Source organism: Brachyhypopomus gauderio, chromosome 7 (genome assembly GCF_052324685.1).
Source record: "Brachyhypopomus gauderio isolate BG-103 chromosome 7, BGAUD_0.2, whole genome shotgun sequence".
NCBI lineage: Eukaryota > Metazoa > Chordata > Actinopteri > Gymnotiformes > Hypopomidae > Brachyhypopomus > Brachyhypopomus gauderio.
The window spans coordinates 16,861,631-16,879,130 of record NC_135217.1 but is presented as its reverse complement, the minus strand read 5'-3'; the positions used below and the strand labels follow the sequence as shown (position 1 = coordinate 16,879,130).

Sequence of the window (17,500 nt, the reverse complement as noted above, 5' to 3'; positions counted from 1 at the left end):
CAACTTTCATGGCCTGACTTCCACTATTATTAACTTTCTTCTCTAGACCACTGTGATTAGCGTCCACCTCCTCCAGAGATCCACAATTACTGTCTCCCCAATGTTCTCTGCTCCATAATCAGCTGGGAAGATGCGGCATGTAAACCCTACTGTGCTGTTTGGTTGTGTTGTTTGTGCGTGTGTCCGACGACTGGTCTCTTTGGATAAATAAATTCCTGTATGTAAGGTGCTATGAAAAGAATTTGATTAAAGATATACTCCAGTGTTAAATCTAATAAAAGCAAATATTACTCATTTATAAAAGTGTATTTTTAGGAACTGCTTTGTTTTACAGTTTTACAGTCAAATCAATGTTAACTTCTCAATGACCTGTATGTCGTGCGCTGTAACTCTACCTCATTAGTCGTACCAAAGCAGGTCTAATAGCCATGAGGGTGTTGGTTTGTGTGACATGTTTGAGAGTGAACATGGTCTGTGGCGTTTGAGTGTGACTTCAGTCGAGCTGGCGTCTCTCTGCTTCAGCGTGTCAGGCTGCATCTCGTGTGAGTTCAGAGCCACTGAGAACATCCATCACAGACCACGGCGTTGTTTTAGGGGGCGTTTCAGGCGGTGTTCTCAGTGTGCAGACCGCTCCACTGTTTTAGCCCCTTTGCCCGCTTCCTTCAGAGCTGTCTGTGTATCTGTCTATATGTCTCACCGACTGTCTGTCTGGGTATCTGTCTATACGTCTCACTGACTGTCTGTCTGTGTATATGTCTATACGTCTCACCGACTGTCTGTCTGTGTATATGTCTATACGTCTCACCGACTGTCTGTCTGCAGGGTATATTTGGATGGTTTTGCCTGGGGCTCAAAAGATCTTAATCCCATCAAATATCCATAAAATGGGCTCTCTCTGAACCAAAAAGAGGTGTGTGTGTGTGGGAGGGAGGGGGGGAGGGAGGGAGGGGAGAGAGAGAGAGAGAGAGAGAGAGAGAGAGAGAGAGAGAGAGAGAGAGAGAGAGAGAGAGAGAGAGAGAGAGAGAGAGAGAGATGGGCATGGGTATTAATCTCCTGATTGGATATTCTATTTCAGTCACTTATTTAAGTTATAACATGGTGGATTATTGAAAGCAATTACTCATGCAAAAGGCAGAAGCCAGTGGTTCACCTTATTGTACCCGCACTAAAGTAGTCCTGTTCTCCAACTAGCCAACAGGCCAGTTCTTTTGGTAAAAATTAAGCTGAAGAATTTACTAAGCACCTTGCCATATGGATATCTACCAATTAATTCAACATCTCACTTCATATTTCAGGAATTCCCATTCTAACCTGTAGTAGTTGGTCCTAGTTCCGTCTGAAATGTTTTAATGCGTTTTCGGTCCTCATTAACAAGGAATTTAACATCCAGTAATGCTTAAATTTTTTTAAATAAAAATACTAAAGCGTTAAAAGTTCATTGTGGAGAGTTCTTAATACTTCTTACTTTGGACACTTCAAGTGTCCCTTTTTTATGTTTGTGCCAGTATAACACTTTAAACCTTTCTTCCCTTTACTGGCCATGGGTGCTAAATCACTTGGCAAAGCTGAGTGTCTGGCTAGCACATGAAATAGTTGTCTGAGGTAGAAATTCAGGAGTACAGACGCATAATGGTAAATCAATATAGTTGTGTACTAACTCTGCGACTGTAAAACACCCCACAAACAAGCTGGAGGGCCTGAACAATAAAAATCTAAGTAATCAAATTGAGCAAAGTGTCAAATGTGGTAAATATGTAAAATGACCAGTCCTGTTGATATTAATTAAATCTGTCACATTCGATTATTTCTGCAATCACTTACATTTTTTTTCCTCCTTGTGTCATTTCCATATACGTAAAGCTAAAGTCACATTGCCCAGTCATCTGTTTACTTTAATGAAGCACGCAAAGAAATTTTGACAACTCATTCAATTGAAAAAGACAGATTTCATTAGTACTGTGATAAGTGAGTTGGAATATAAAGTCTTCATCAGTCAGGAGTTTGAAGCAGGCAGCATCTTCTGGACGTGTGTACACTGTAGCTCCGCCTCGAGCTCCAGATTTCATCTCCACGCTCATAAATTACCTGCCAGACTAGCAGAGTCAGTGACGACGTGCCTCGCGTAGCCGGTGGAATCGATCCAAACAAAGGGAGAGCTGTGGTTCCTTCACCTTGCTGGGTTTTGATGAATGGCAATTCGGATCATAGTTTTATTACATTTCTTTATCACTTTATAATCAGATTTTGACTGAAATGATCTGTAAATCACATTAAAAAATATTTATTAAAGTTCTGTAGGCATATTCTGGAAATTACCTTTTGGGTTCAATGTTGGAGAGTGTAGCGGTTTTAGTTATGATATTTAACTACCCTACCTGCTTGTGTGTGTAGGGGTTTTAGTTCTGAAATTTAACTACCCCACCTGCTTGTGTGTGTAGGGGTTTTAGTTCTGATATTTAACTACCCCACCTGCTTGTGTGTGTAGGGGTTTTAGTTCTGATATTTAACTACCCCACCTGCTTGTGTGTGTAGGGGTTTTAGTTCTGATATTTAACTACCCCACCTGCTTGTGTGTGTACAGGTTTTAGTTCTGAAATTTAACTACCCCACCTGCTTGTGTGTGTAGGGGTTTTAGTTCTGATATTTATCTACCCTACCTGCTTGTGTGCGTAGAGGTTTTAGTTCTGATATTTAACTACCCTACCTGCTTGCCTACAACCAAGGACAGAAACAGTAGCAGAAGAAGGATTGACGTGCCTAAAACTTAATAAAATATCTGACTCCAAATTAAAGTGGGTAAGAATCTAAAAGAACTCACTTCTCAAATAGCTCAGTGTGGGTTATAGAATATATCTCACCAACTTTATAAAGATCCTTGCTATAAACAATAGCTGCTTTGTCAGAGGTTTATCATAAACATGCATAGCAGATGAGATATTTTAGAGGAAATTGGTGTTAGCATTGATTTACCTTTTATCTGATACTACAACCCACAACCAATTCAAATCAAATATATTTGTATCCTTTACAGCAGTGGTTCTCAAACTTTTTAGACAAAGTACCACCAACTGTCAAACGAAAAACCTCCACGTACCACCCCCCCCCCCCCCCCCCAAAAAAAAAAGAAAGCTGTTTGGCAAGTTTAAGCTGTTGACGGGGGGGGGGGGGGGGGGGATCAGAGGTAAATAAACTAGATTTTTTTGTCGACGTGAGAAATCAGATGTGTGGCGTGTGAAGACGGTCAAATGCGTGTGTCTCACGCATTTGGCAACCCTGCTTATTACACACACATGTTATAATGTAGTTCTCCTATAGTTCGTGTTGGTAGTGGTTGGTTTACAGCACAAAAAGTCTTCGTGCGACATGCCCTCATACTCATATCGCACGTAAACGAGCAAGTTGGCTAAATCTGCGACATATATGGATCATCTAACTGCAGTGAGAAGCATTTACTCATTTTAATTCTCTCAATCAATGTTTGTCTGATGTTGTCCGCCATTTCATCAATTCTACGAGTGACCGTGTCATTTGAAAGATGCACCAGGTCGAGCTGTTTAGCGACATTTTCTCCACACATAATACGAGTAATCCCTTTTAGTTTCTGAATTTCAGGACTTGTCATAATTCTGTTTTAATAAAAAAAAAATGTGTTGTGTAAAAAAAAAAAAAAAAAAAAAAACCTCAAAGCATCTTTTATTTTCCGAGTTCATCTGGCGTACCACCGCGGGGTGCTCTGCGTACCACCAGTGGTACGCGTACCACAGTTTGAGAACCACTGCTTTACAGGATTTACAAGGTTAACAATACTATGGGTCCAAATCCCTAATGAGCAAGCCAAAGGCGACAGTGGCAAGGAAAACTCCCTAGATCAGACCTGGGCAAACTACGGCCCGCGGGCCGGAGGTCAATCATAAATTTAACAAATATCTATGTCGTGCGTGCAATACAATTGGGACGCTTTTATTTTGAAAGCGCTACGTTTTTGTTAATTCCGTGTGGATGTACGTGCTTGTGTGTGAGCTGTGCAAGAAACACTGTAGGTGATCAGCGACAAGTTAAGGCAAAATTTATACTTTCGCGAGTGAACGTAGCACGCGACTCCGCACCCCTTGCACGAACCTCCGCGAACGGCGGAACATTTACGTGACAAATTATAATTGTGAATTGTGTTCCAGGTTTGAAAAGTGCTGGAATGTTGGCTAAAGTACTTGAAAATGCTTGAAATTGTAAGTGTATTTCGATTCACAACAAATAGCTGACTGAACAGGGGGTATTCCAGAAAGCGGATTCAGTGATGAAACCGGGTAAGTAAACTCAGAGTTAACGAAAACTCAGGGTTTTCCGTTCCAGAAACCGAGCTTAGAGAGAACCTGAGTCAGCTGGGAAATATTGAAATGGACCTTGAAAGTGCCGTAGAAGTGCTTTAAAGCTAGGTTTAAACCGACGCGGCGCGAACATCGTGGGGGTCCGCGCGGCGAAAATGACATAATCGCGGTGGCTCTGCCCGTGCGCGAGGGCCTCGCGCGCTGTTGATTCGCGAAGTCGTGCACCTCTCGAATTTTGTAACTTTGCGCGCACGCCGCGCCTCAGCGCGATGGACAAAGTCATGTTTGCAGGGTTCATACACCTTTACAAGGTGGAATTAAAGCATTTGTACGTCACTTTCAAGGTCCATTTCAATATTTCCCAGCACGTTAAACTTAATTAAGTTAAATATTTATACATATACTCGAAATGATTCAAAATAATTCGCTTTTTTATCACATTATTTAATGGTTGTTTAAAGTCTTCACATTCTCCCATGTTTCGTCCTGGAATTACAAGAGGCTCGTATTTGTTAATGTAATACAAGAAAACTGTTCATCCAGATGGCTATTTGTTGTGAAACGAAGTAGTTACAATTTCAAACATTTTCAAGTATTTAGCCTAAATTCCAGCACTTTTCAAATCTGAAACAAAAAGCAACATTAAAATTGGTCAGGTAAATGTTCCTTCCATTGTTTTTGAGGGGTGTTTCTTTATACTAACACACATCGTTTCGGAGAACACTACACAGAATGTGAAGCGGCAAGTATAAACGCCTCCACCGTTTGCGGAAGTTCATGCGAGGTGGGCGGGGCCACCGTAATGACGTCATTTTTATTTGTGTGGCCCTCTGACACAATTCAGGTTTCTCATGTGGCCCCTTGTAAAAATTAATTGCCCACCCCTGCCCTAGATGATGGGGAATAGGAAGAAACCTTGGGAGGACCAAGACTCAAAAGGGAACCCATCCTCCATTGGGCGGCCCGTTAACACACAAATTACACAAAAACAAATTATATAGACGAATACACAAGTCACAAACAAATCACACAATCAGGCTAAGTATAAGGTAACTAGAATGAATGTTCTGGGTGTTGATATTGTCAATGTAAATGTCTTGTGATGAACGCCAGGTTTTCATTCCGTGTCGGAGTGATGATACTGGAATTGTAGGCTCTGACTGCAGTGTTACTCACCAGGTGAACCTCAGAGAAGAAAGATATATGATGTGGTAAATATGTAACAGATTATTCAAAGGCCAAACTAAACAGATAAGTCTTTAGTCGAGTTTTAAACATTGAGACTGTGTCTGAGTCTCGAATAAAGGCAGGAAGATTATTCCACAGTTGTGGAGCTTTAAAAGAAAAGGCTCTTCCACTTGCTGTGATCTTTTTGATCCTAGGAACAGTTAATAACCCTGCGTCCTGTGCACGAAGTGAACGTGCTGGGTTGTAATGATCAATAAGTTCACTAAAGCCTGGTTCACACTACACGATTTTAGGCTGGTTTTTCAGTCGCCGACTGATCGCCGACAAAAACTGTGGTCGGAGGCGAATCGGCGATCACTCGTCGCTCGCTCAGTCGTGTAGTGTGAACTGCTGAAAGACGCTCGCCGAGCCGTCGCCGACTAGTCGGCGACTGGTCGCAGACGACTGGCAGATATCTAGCATGTTTAATATCTAGCAGTCGGCGACTGAGAGTCGGCAGCAGCGTCTAGCTACAGCCAATGGGAACGCGGAGAGAGAACCGCGGCACCGCTGAAGATATCTCTGAAGAATGTAAAAAACTTTCAAGAATACTTTCAAAACAGTAACCCAGCAAACACACAAAATCCTCACCTTTCTTACAACTTTACTACAACACTGTGTTTAAGTTATTGTGACAGCACTGGAGAAATAGTGCGATTGATTATATTTATGTTCACTTGGGACTATGGAGTGTTTAAATGGTAAAAAATAATAATAATAACGAAAATGTGGAGCACATGTACATTGTTTTTTTTTCTTCTACGTGGTGTTGCTGGTTCTCGCGAGAGTTTCGTTTCGTGTTCTCGCGTTTTTGGACGGCAGCCAGATGAGTCGGCGATTCCCCAGTCGTGTAATTCGTGAGCCCGCGTCGCCGATCAGTCATGTAGTGTGAAAGCCACAACAACTGAAAGACTCGCGATTACAGCACAACCAGTCGTGTAGTGTGAACCAGGCTTAAAATACTCTGGAGCTAAGCCATGCAATGTTTTATATGTTAATAAAAGTATTTTATAGTCAATACGGAATCTAACTGGCAGCCAGTGTAATGACGATAGTACGGGACTAATGTGATCAATTTTTTTAGTTTTCGTTAAAACTCGCACTGCTGCGTTCTGAACCAGCTGGAGTTTGTTTATCTATTTACTAGAACATCCAGCTAGGAGACTATTGCAATAATCTAGACGAGAGGATATGAATGCATGGATTAGTTTTTCCGCATCACTAGTATTTAATATGTTTCTAATTTTGAGCTGCTTCAATAAAACTTACATATTCATATACAACCCTATCCCTTATACCCTACAACCCACAACCCTCTCCCTTATACCTTACAACCCTCTCCCTTTATACCCTACAACCCCCTTCCTTATACCCTACAACCCTCTCCCTTTATATCCTACAACCCACAATCCCCGCCCTTATACCCTACAACCCTCTCCCTTTATACCCTACAACCCACAATCCCCTCCCTTTTACCCTACAACCCTCTCCCTTTATACCCTATAACCCACAACCCTCTCCCTTATACTCTACAACCCTCTCCCTTATACCCTACAACCCACAACCCTCTCCCTTTATACCCTACACCCACAATCCTCTCCTACCACTCCTACAAGAGTCTGAGTCAGTTTCATTTTAAGTTAGCAGTATCGTTTAGCCTCAGTGAAGTAAGGATGGTAGGTGTGGCACAGGGGGTGGGCGTGGCTGTGTGTGGGCGTGGCTGTGTGTGTGGGCGTGGCCACAGTGGGGTCTGCAAAAGCAGAGGGTAGAGGAGGTTGCCAGTGGAGAATGAGCACAGAGGGTCTTCTGCCTGGTTGACTGTGATTCTTGTGGTTGAGGATGGTGGTTATGCTGTTTGCCGTAGGGACAGTGATGTATCATTTAGATAACCTGACCTTCACACTGCGCTCCCTGAGCTTGTGGCTGCCTCTGTAGATGGCAATTGGTTTCTTTGAATTTGCGATTCTGGCCTCAAAGGCGGAACGGCCCGGGCTGCTTTTCTACTGGGCCTTTGAAGTGATGCCTCTGTGAGCGCCGCCCGCTTTTGGTGGGGTTTAAAGTGGAATGTCAGCTCTGTTCTCACTGTGACACTCACCACCTCACAAAGCACCACCTGCTGCGTTACCATAGCAACTGCCCCTGGATGGACGTCGCCGCACGGAGCAGATAGTGCCCTCGTCTTCTCTGACCTTCCTCGCCCACTCCTCTTCCTCTACCTCACCTCATTTAGCCCTTCGGGGGAGGGGGGGGGGCATCTCCATTATCACACGGCCATGCTTTAATGATGATTATAGTTCCAGTGAGTTAACCTCCCTACTCACCCTCTCCTGGCTGGCTCTCCACGGCCCTGCTGGGAAAATCTGCAGCTCTCACTGCGTTCTCACTAACGGCCCCTTCCACACGTCTGCAGCCCATTATTTAGAGCTGGATTATTGACTGCAAATTAGAGTGGAGAGAAGAAAGAGGCTTCAATAAGTCTTCCTGACAAACTAGCCCAGTGCTGGAGCAAACTCTGTTCGCCCGTGTGAAGGCCCATCAACACTGGCTCAGGTGTCGTGCACACAAATGGAGATTTAGTTCTCTGAATTGGTCTATGAAGGCTGTTCTGTGTGAATGTCTTTTCATGTTTCACTCTTGACACTTTGAACAATGCAGCTTGTAGCAATGTGATTAAAGGAGAAGCGTCTGTGTGCAGTGGTACACATGAACATACAGTCCTGTGGGTTCTTCAGGGTTCTGACATCTGTATGTGTACCGTTGCAGGTCTGGCCCGTGCTAAGTCTGTACCCAGTCACACTTACTCCAACGAAGTGGTGACACTGTGGTACAGACCTCCAGATGTACTGCTGGGGTCCACAGACTACTCCACCTGTCTGGACATGTGGTGAGTTGAGAACGACGCACCTCAGATTCCTGCCCCTCAGATTCCTGCCCCTCAGATTCCTGCCCCTCAGGCTCCTGCCCCTCAGGCTCCTGCCCCTCAGACTCCTGCCCCTCAGACTCCTGCCCCTCTCACTCCTGCCCCTCTCGCTCTTGCCCCTCACGCTCCTGCCCCTCATGCTCCTGCCCCTCAGACTCCTGCCTGTACTCCTGCCTGTACCCCATGAGTTCTCAAAGCAGTAAACTGGCTTTTATTAAATCCTGTTGAGTGGAATTTGCGTGTGAAAGTGTGAAAAGTGCCGTGTAGCTTTGCCTTGTTCTTCAGCACGATGGCCACTGTCTCACTGGTAAATCTTTAGAATATTAGAGATGATGTAGGCATTTTCCAGTATGTAAACATGTTTAGGTCATACATGGATATCACAAGTTATGCAGTAACAGTTCATGTTACTTCACTTTTTGTGCTGTTCTGTTAGTCATGTGGAATAGCTGTTAGTGAGTTCAAGTTAGTGATATATATAGAAAATCCCTGACTAAACCCCCCCGGTGCCTCTTGCCATCTGCAGGTGATGCCAGTCTGTTATTACACCAGAGGTGGACATGTACAGAGCTGTGGAGATATTTCCAATTATTATATTAATACAAGGTGGATTATTTAATTGAGGATTGGGTCTCGGTCTTCCACTGTTATGTAATGAGATTCTTTGTTGAATTGGCACATGAAGGAACTTATTTAAAACAGAAAAGAGAATGTTCTTGAAATGTAATTAAGATGATATGTCAAATATCCTGCTCCAGACCACAAGTGTTTCACACAGGCATCTCACTTCACGTAATAAACCTAAGAAGCCACTAACTTGCAAGCTTTTCACAGGGGTCATCAGGTACTAGTTCATAAGACTCATACTTGGGTTGATGTGTTTCTGTAGCTCACGCACGAACCATCAGCTTACTCCGACACACAGACCATCACAGTGACATCTGTCATTATCCATGTGATAGAGTATTGTGTTTTTACTGTAGTTAAGTAATGGTACATCTAAACCGAACCCTTACCTCAACTTCATTAACCAGAGGAAATATTTTCCATTTTTCCACCAAATTAAATCAAATTTTTTTGTAAGAGCATTTGCCTAACCAAAAATCCACCAGGGAATATATTTGTTTTCATGACATTTGGTCTCCAGAAGACAATAAGTCCATGACCCCATCAACCCCGTCTTCCCAACACACATACCTAGATGTCTGCGCACATCTTAAACACTTTACTGCTGTCTGTCATGCTCTCTCTCTCTCCCTCTCTCTCTCTCTCTCTCTCTCTCTCTCTCTCAGACACACACACACACACACACATCATGCCTTTCACGCTTCTGGATGTTGAGAAGCAGCAGACTGTGGCGAGTGTTTTCCCCCTTGATTGAGAGGCAGTTTCACAGATGCTGCCCAGGTCTACAGTGATTAGCATCGCTGACAGACACGTCTGGGAGGGAGAGGTTCTCTGAGCAGACTCTCTCAGTCTAGTAGCTCGTAGCCCTTCAACCTTTCTCAGAAACATGAGCAGAAGACCACTCAAATGTCACAAAAATGCCAACCTCAGTGAGAGAGGATTAGGAAGATAAGATGCATGACCAAATATTGTTGAAAATATGCAAAATGGTTTTCTGTTTCTCTCTGTGATTTGTTCTCTTACCACGGTTTTCTTAAGATGGCCAAAATGGTGCATCCTGTTGGCAGTGTTGGGGTAATTACTCTAAAAAAGTAATCCATTACTCATTACTTATTATTTATTAAAAATTGAAATGGGATTACTTTACTCATTACTTGCTGGAATATGTAATCTAATACCTCATTACTTTTAAGTTACATCCTGAAATCCATACAAATACACTCAAATTTACAAACATCTACAAACATATCTGGAAAGTACAAATCAACTAATCTTTCAATAGTTTATTTAGGAACAGATCGTACCAGTAATAGCAACACTTAACGTGTATAAAATGGATTTCACTTTACTTGATGTTACTTATTTTCTGTGAACAAGTCCATGTGTTTTAGCAATAGAAAAATGTCCAATAAAACCTTCTTTAGTGGTACAACAAAACAAAACCAAGCATTTCACAACAGGCAAGTATAAGAACTGAATTCACAAAATTCACGCCCAAAACTAGTGGGGTATCCAGTGAGCCGTCATCCCGAGGAAGCTTTTATTGTGGCATGTCCATATATCTGCGGTGGTAGAGACATACTCTAAGCCCTCAAATGTTTTTTGAGCTCACACTCCATGTTATCATAACATGTGTCCAAATAGCTTGCAGATGTTTTTCGGTCCGATTTCCTCGACTATGTATCTTGCAACAAGTCTTTTCATTTTCATTACATTTCGTTTGTTACCTTCCTTCCTGCCGGTGGATGAAAATCCAGTTTCGCTTGTTTGGGTGCTATTGGGGCACTCTCTTCTTCGATACAGGGGTCTTTAGCGACAAGTTTTGTTTTACCGTGCACCCTGATTAAGTGCTTCGACAAATTGCTTGTTGAGTTTGCTGCAGTTGAAAGGTGCTTTCGGCTTGGACATAACTCACACTTCCCTGTAATGTTTTTATCTTTGCGTGAAACAAATTCAAAATTATGAGAGTATCTCCATCTGTGAAAACATCCACTCTCCTCCTCTGCCATTGTTGCCAAAGGGCGCTGCGCTTATTGCGCAGTTCGGGAATTCTTTTACATTTCGGCCATTTAAGATAATATTTCTATATAAAAATCAGAACAACGCAAGTAACAGTTTTTTATTAAGATAGTAACTAGGGATGTCCCGATCCAGCTTTTTGAACTTCCGATCCGATACCGATATTTATTTGCACTTCCGATCCGATATCGATATCGGCCGATACCGATACCGGCCTATCCGAGCATGTATTAAAGTTTATTTAAAGTTATTTAGCCAACTTACTTTGTTGTCAAACTCATGTTGAAAAGTGTTTTACTCTTGATAACAAGTAGCCAGCTGAATTAGGTGTGTTTGAATAATACACAATGGTTGGTAAGGAGAAACTGACCTGTTTATTTAGCAATCAATAAACTCAAAATAGACAAAATATTAAATAACAAACAGAAATAGCATCAGTAAACCAAGGATTAAAAAGCCACAAGTGCAAATAATATTGTAAATTATATTAAAAAAGCAAAACACAAAAAAGTGGAAAATAGTCTATTAACAAATAGTCTATTAACATTAACATCCATTAGTGCTCTTGAACAAGTGTAAACCAAAGCTTTAAAAAAATCTGTGCACATATCGTAAACTAATTAAAAGCAAAATGCCTTCTACTCCACACTTTGCTGCTCCATCCCCATCTATACACTCCCTTCAATTCAAACATTTCTGCCAGTGTTAGTTGTGTAGGACCTTTCTTTTTGTCTTCGGTTTTCTTTAGAAACTCGTCATGTTGTTTATGGTGGTATTTCGCTAAATGCTTGATTAGATTGGTTGTATTAAAAGTTCTTACAGCTTTACCACCATGCTTGACTTTACTGTGGCATATGTTGCACTTTACCTCTTCGTCTTTCTCATCCTTTAATGTAAAATAATCCCACACAACTGACATTTTTACCGATAACTTCAAATTTACACGGCGGTCCTAATGGTTAGGAGATGCCGCGGAGCTAAATAGGGGCAGACGCTATGCTCGTGTGCTGAAGGTGTGCTGGAAAATGCGGACCGGATTTTACTCTCACCGGCAAAACCACAGCAAAAACTGGAATGAATTATCTAAATGGGTGCGCTGGAAATTGATTGGATTGGACTTTTTAAAAAACTGGATCGGGAGTCTGGATCGGCATTTTCTCGCGCCTGCCGATCCGATACCGATACGCATTTTTTGCTAATATCGGCGGCCGATCCGATCCAAATATCAGATCGGGACAACCCTAATAGTAACTGTAATGTGATTACAAAATATTTAGCTGTAATGCATTACATTACTTCGTTACAGAAAAAGTACTCATATTACTGTAATGTGGTACTTTGTACTGCGTTACCCCCAACACTGCCTGTTGGTTAGGATGGAGCTGATCTCTCTCTGTGGGCATGAAACACACCGCAGCTCTGAATGTTGAAGGTGTCTGATGCTGCCACCCAAACTCAAATCACACTGTGCTGCTGCAGTCCAGCCTAGATCAACATCACCCTTCACCTAATCCACATTCTCTCTAGGACCGATAGTAAAAAGCTTGTTATAGATTCATTTCATGTTAGAAAATAGATAGATATTGTAGTTGGGGTCAAAACCCCAGTGGATTTTTAACCTATGTAAGCACAGGCAGATATTGCCTTTGTGTTCACTCTTGGTCTGGATCATTGCCCTGCTTTTGTATATGAAAGAACAAAGATGGATGAAGAATAAAGATGGTGAAGATGCCTATTTAATTATCCATTATGAAGGAAATATGATCTTTGTCATCGTTGCAGTTCCCACATATCTAGTGTTTGGTATTCTCACTGGACTAATATAACTTGGAACAAAACCAGTTCAGATCAATCAAAATCGCCTACCAACCTACAGGAAACAAACCAGGTTCATAACGGTGTCTACACCAAAAATACCCAAGGTCACTTGTTTCATGACTGTTTCCTTCACATCACGGATATGATGATGAAAAACTATATTAAAAAAAAAGCATGGAGTATGACATCACATACGGTTATTGTGTAGGATAAAAGGCACTTTTATTGGACAGTTGATGGAGTGAAATGTCTCTGGGAGGAAAAGGCCTGATGGTTGTTGGCGTCGTTTCTAAGCCATTGAGCTTTGCACTGAGTGAAAAAATTGATTCTTGCTGCTCAGGACTTGCAAACATGAGCTATTAGCAAGTCAAAAGGCATATTTGTTAGCTATGTATCATGAAAGATCAGTCACGTTTTAGCATGACATTGAATTATCGGACACTGCAGTCAAGCGTTTTGAGGGGAAGAGCTGTGCATATGTTATTTTCTCAAGGGTGAAGCTTTTTAAAAGTGACTACAGCATATACATTTATGCATTTAGAGTAGATCTATGTCTCCCAGTCTCCATGTTTTGCTGTACATTGTTTAGAAACTTGGATTGGTAACTGCTGTCATCCCTTAGTAGTCAGGGGTAGAGTGTGGGGGCGTTGAGGAGGGGCTTTTAACAGGGTGGGGGCATTGAGGAGCGGCGTTTAACAGGGTGGGGGCACAAGTGTGAATGTGCCAGAAAACAATAGCAGTCTGATAACTGAAAGCTGATAGGCTGCAACACGCAGCACCTCCACCCACACACACCTCCACACACACCTCCTCCCACACACACACCTCCACACACACCTCCACACACACACCTCCTCCCACACACACACCTCCACACACACACACCTCCTCCCACACACACACCTCCACACATACACCTCCTCCCACACACCTCCACCCACACACACACCTCCACACACACCTCCTCCCACACACACACTTCCCACATACCTCCACCCACCCACACACCTCCACCCACACACACCTCCCACACACACACCTCCTCCCACACTGCTGAGTGTGATTTAGAGAGACAGGAGCACATAGAGATTTAAAACATGTGGAGCAGTTTGTGCTCACAGTGCTTGTTGCACTGTGGAACAGTTTAAATATTAACCGGGGTGCACTTTTTAAGTACTAGAAATTTCAACCATTTGATACCATGTGCTCTGTAGCAATGGAGAGAACAGGTGTGAAGGTTCCTCTCTGCGGTGTCTTGCAGGGGTGTTGGGTGCATCTTTGTGGAGATGATCCAGGGAGTCGCTGCATTTCCTGGTGTGAAGGACATTCAGGACCAGCTGGAGAGGATATTCCTGGTGAGTTCCTGCACCTGCACTACGACGCCAGCGGAGTATGAAAGATGGCAGTGGTCCCTATCCTCTCCTCCTCTCCTCCTCTCCACTCTCCTCTCCTCCATCACTCCTTTCCTCTCTCCTCCTCTCATCTCTCCTCTCATCTGACTCTCTTCCCTCCTCTCCTCAATCCCTTCTCTCCTCTCTCCTCCTCCTCTCCACTGTCCTCTCCTCCTCTCCATTCTCCTCTCCTCTCTCCATCACTCCTCTCCACTCTCCTCTCCTCTATCCCTCCTCTCTTCTCCTCTCCTCCTTTCCTCTCTCCTCTTCAGGTTATTCAGCGTGTTTATTAACTGTCTCTAAATGCTGAGTGAATGGTCTTGTTTCAGGCCTGTATGTATATGCCCTGCGGGTTTGGTGGTCATGCATATTTAAAGGCGCTGGGGCTGCGGTGTGTCTCATGAATTCCATAATCACCTCTGGTGTCATTTTCCATTATATAGTGTCTGAAGCAGAGAGGGTGAACTCAGTCAGGGAAATAATTCATCCAGGCTGTTACTACCTGGAGGTGGGGAGGGTGGCTGGGGTCAAGGGGAAAAGCCCAAAACCTTTGGGGTGCCAAGGTCACTGACAAGCATGTTTAGAGAGAGAGTGAGAGAGAGAGAGAGTGAGAGAGAGAGAGAGAGAGAGAGAGAGAGAGTGAGAGAGAGAGAGAGAGAGAGAGAGAGAGAGAGAGAGAGAGAGAGAGAGATGGGGGAGGAGTGAGAGATGGACAGAGGAGAGGTCAGGAGAACAATTGGAAAAGAGGCATCATGAGTGACGGCTTGTATGTGAGGGCACATATGAGTCCTGCCCTCTCTCTTCTCCACCTCACCAGAGAGCAGCCCTAAGGGGGGAGGGGGGGTGTGGCCTTCAGTAGGCTGTGTGGAACAGCCCTAAAGGCTGAACCATGCGGGGAGAGAGGGGCCTGTTCAGTGGGCTGTGTGGTAGACTCTCTTGCAGGCAGTAGTGCTGTGGGTGTGGTGGTGTAAAGACTGGTGTTGAGGTGTTGACACTTTTTGATCTCTGCTTTGTCTTTCTAAAATATTTCTGATATTTGTGTGTGTGTGTGTGTGTGTGTGTGTGTGTGTGTGTGTGTGTGTGTGTGTGTGTGTGTGTGTGTGTGTGTAAATATCTGATGTTTTGTTCCCTTTACTAAGCATGTTTTGGGAAAACGACGTTGAAAGCTTAATTACAGGACAGATTATCTTATCAAAAGCAAACACTCTTCTTGAATGATTCTGTTTAAAAAGAAGAAAAGGCTTAATATGATGTAGTTATCTGTGCTGATGGGATCATTCCTTTCTAAAAGAGAGTTGATACTCGAACGTCCTTGAGATGTGTGTGTATTTGCATCAGCCTCCACTCTTTCTGTCAGAAGGTTTGATGAGTATGGAAATGTGTAGAGACCTTGGTAGATTATGAATGAGTTCATAAGAGTCCGTGGTGACGTGATCAATCACGTCACCTGCAGATACAACTGCAGTCAGAATTATTTGCCCCCCCCATAGAAAGTAATGATTTATAACTGTAAAAATAGATTTTGCTTTAAATTAAGTTGTGTGATACAGCAAGTGAACAAAGAAAGCCTGTGAAGTATTTTAGAGGAGCAGGATATCTAGCTAATGTTGTAATTGTTCAACTTCTGTGTTGTACTGTTTGTCTGCATTACTTACGTTGGGTAAAACCATGATGAACCCTTTGAGAACTCAGTGATGGCCTTTCGTTCGCCTTGGCTGTGATGTGTTTATGAAGGCCACCCAGGGATGTGTTCAATATGCGCTGTAACCATGGTGAAGATGCTGTCACAAAAGCTGAGATGATTTTTTAGATCATTTATTAAACATCCTGAGACACCGTTGTGAGAATTGCACAGATGTTGAAAATGTCTGATAGAGCAGACAACCTGCCTGGTCATCAGAAAGCCCAAAACTCCACCAGTCTCATCAGATCAAAATCAAATCAAAAGAGGATGACCTGATGAAGGCTGGGACACGTATATTGGTTCTAACCGTAAGATCACAACGATCACCACTCTGGACCAAAAAGGACCAGAAGGATTGACTGGAACATGCCAGACGAGATTTGGACTGGGCTGCAGAGTTCTGGGCCGCAGTTCTACGGTGACTAAAGCCCTATCCGGACGGGATTAGTTTCTCAGGGGGTCCTGGGGTAATTTTCTCTTTTACGGGGGGTCCTCTGTGATTTTAATCCCGTCCGGAACGAGCATGTCCGTGTTTTTCTCAGACGTCCTCAGAGAAAATTACAGGCGGAATTACCTACTGTTTTTCGCTGTACTCCGTGGTCGTCTGGTAATTTTAGTCCCGTCCGGATCCACATGTCTGAGTTTATACATGCAGACATCACCTCGCGTTTAATAAAACAGCTATATGTCCACTGCCACGCACCGTAGTTACACGTTGGGCGCGCGTTTTCACGGAGATCCACGTAAAGACAGCGGCGAGCGAAAATGGATTTACTGGATTTTTTAATGGATTTATTTTATTTTATTTAACGGATTTATTTAGCTATTTACATTCATTAGCAATTTTTTATAATGTGTTTTCTGTATTGGTTTAACAAAATAGCTTAACTTAAACGGAGATCTTAAATGCTGAACTCAACAGTAGTAAAGTTAAAAGTTAAAAAGGAATCATCAGAGTTGGCAGTGTGACATTATTAAACATGCTATCACGTGACAAGGCGATGTCATGTGACCGAGAAAGCCAAAAACTCACGGGTCCTCCTGTTTTTTCAATTGCTGTCCGGATGCAAGAGTTTTATCACTGAGTACAAGGGTGAAATATTTTTCACAGACGTCCCCCTGAAAAACTAATCCCGTCCGGATAGGGCTTTGGTGTTTGTTTGAGCACATAGATCAGGAGCCTTTTAACCACAAGCACGTTACTCCCATGGTGTTGTGTCGAGGTGGAGGTCAGTACTGATGCGAGGATGTGTTTCTGTTGTGTGTAAGTGGGTCAGTGCTGATGTGAGGATGTGTTTCTGTTGTGTGTAAGTGGGTCAGTACTGATGCGAGGATGTGTTTCTGTTGTGTGTAAGTGGGTCAGTACTGATGCGAGGATGTGTTTCTGTTGTGTGTAAGTGGGTCAGTACTGATGCGAGGATGTGTTTCTGTTGTGTGTAAGTGGGTCAGTGCTGATGTGAGGATGTGTTTCTGTTGTGTGTAAGTGGGT

At 43.1% G+C, this 17,500-nt stretch overlaps 1 protein-coding gene across 1 annotated transcript in view; it reads left to right on the top strand.

The window, feature by feature from the left end:
* The window catches only part of cdk14 (cyclin dependent kinase 14), a 55,264-nt gene that overhangs the window by 12,186 nt on the left and 25,578 nt on the right, over positions 1 to 17,500 (top strand). Inside the window, exons 3-4 of the mRNA XM_077012138.1 lie at positions 8,316 to 8,436; positions 14,198 to 14,291. Coding sequence (XP_076868253.1) covers positions 8,316 to 8,436; positions 14,198 to 14,291 — 215 coding nt within the window. The remainder of the gene's footprint in view (positions 1 to 8,315; positions 8,437 to 14,197; positions 14,292 to 17,500) is intronic.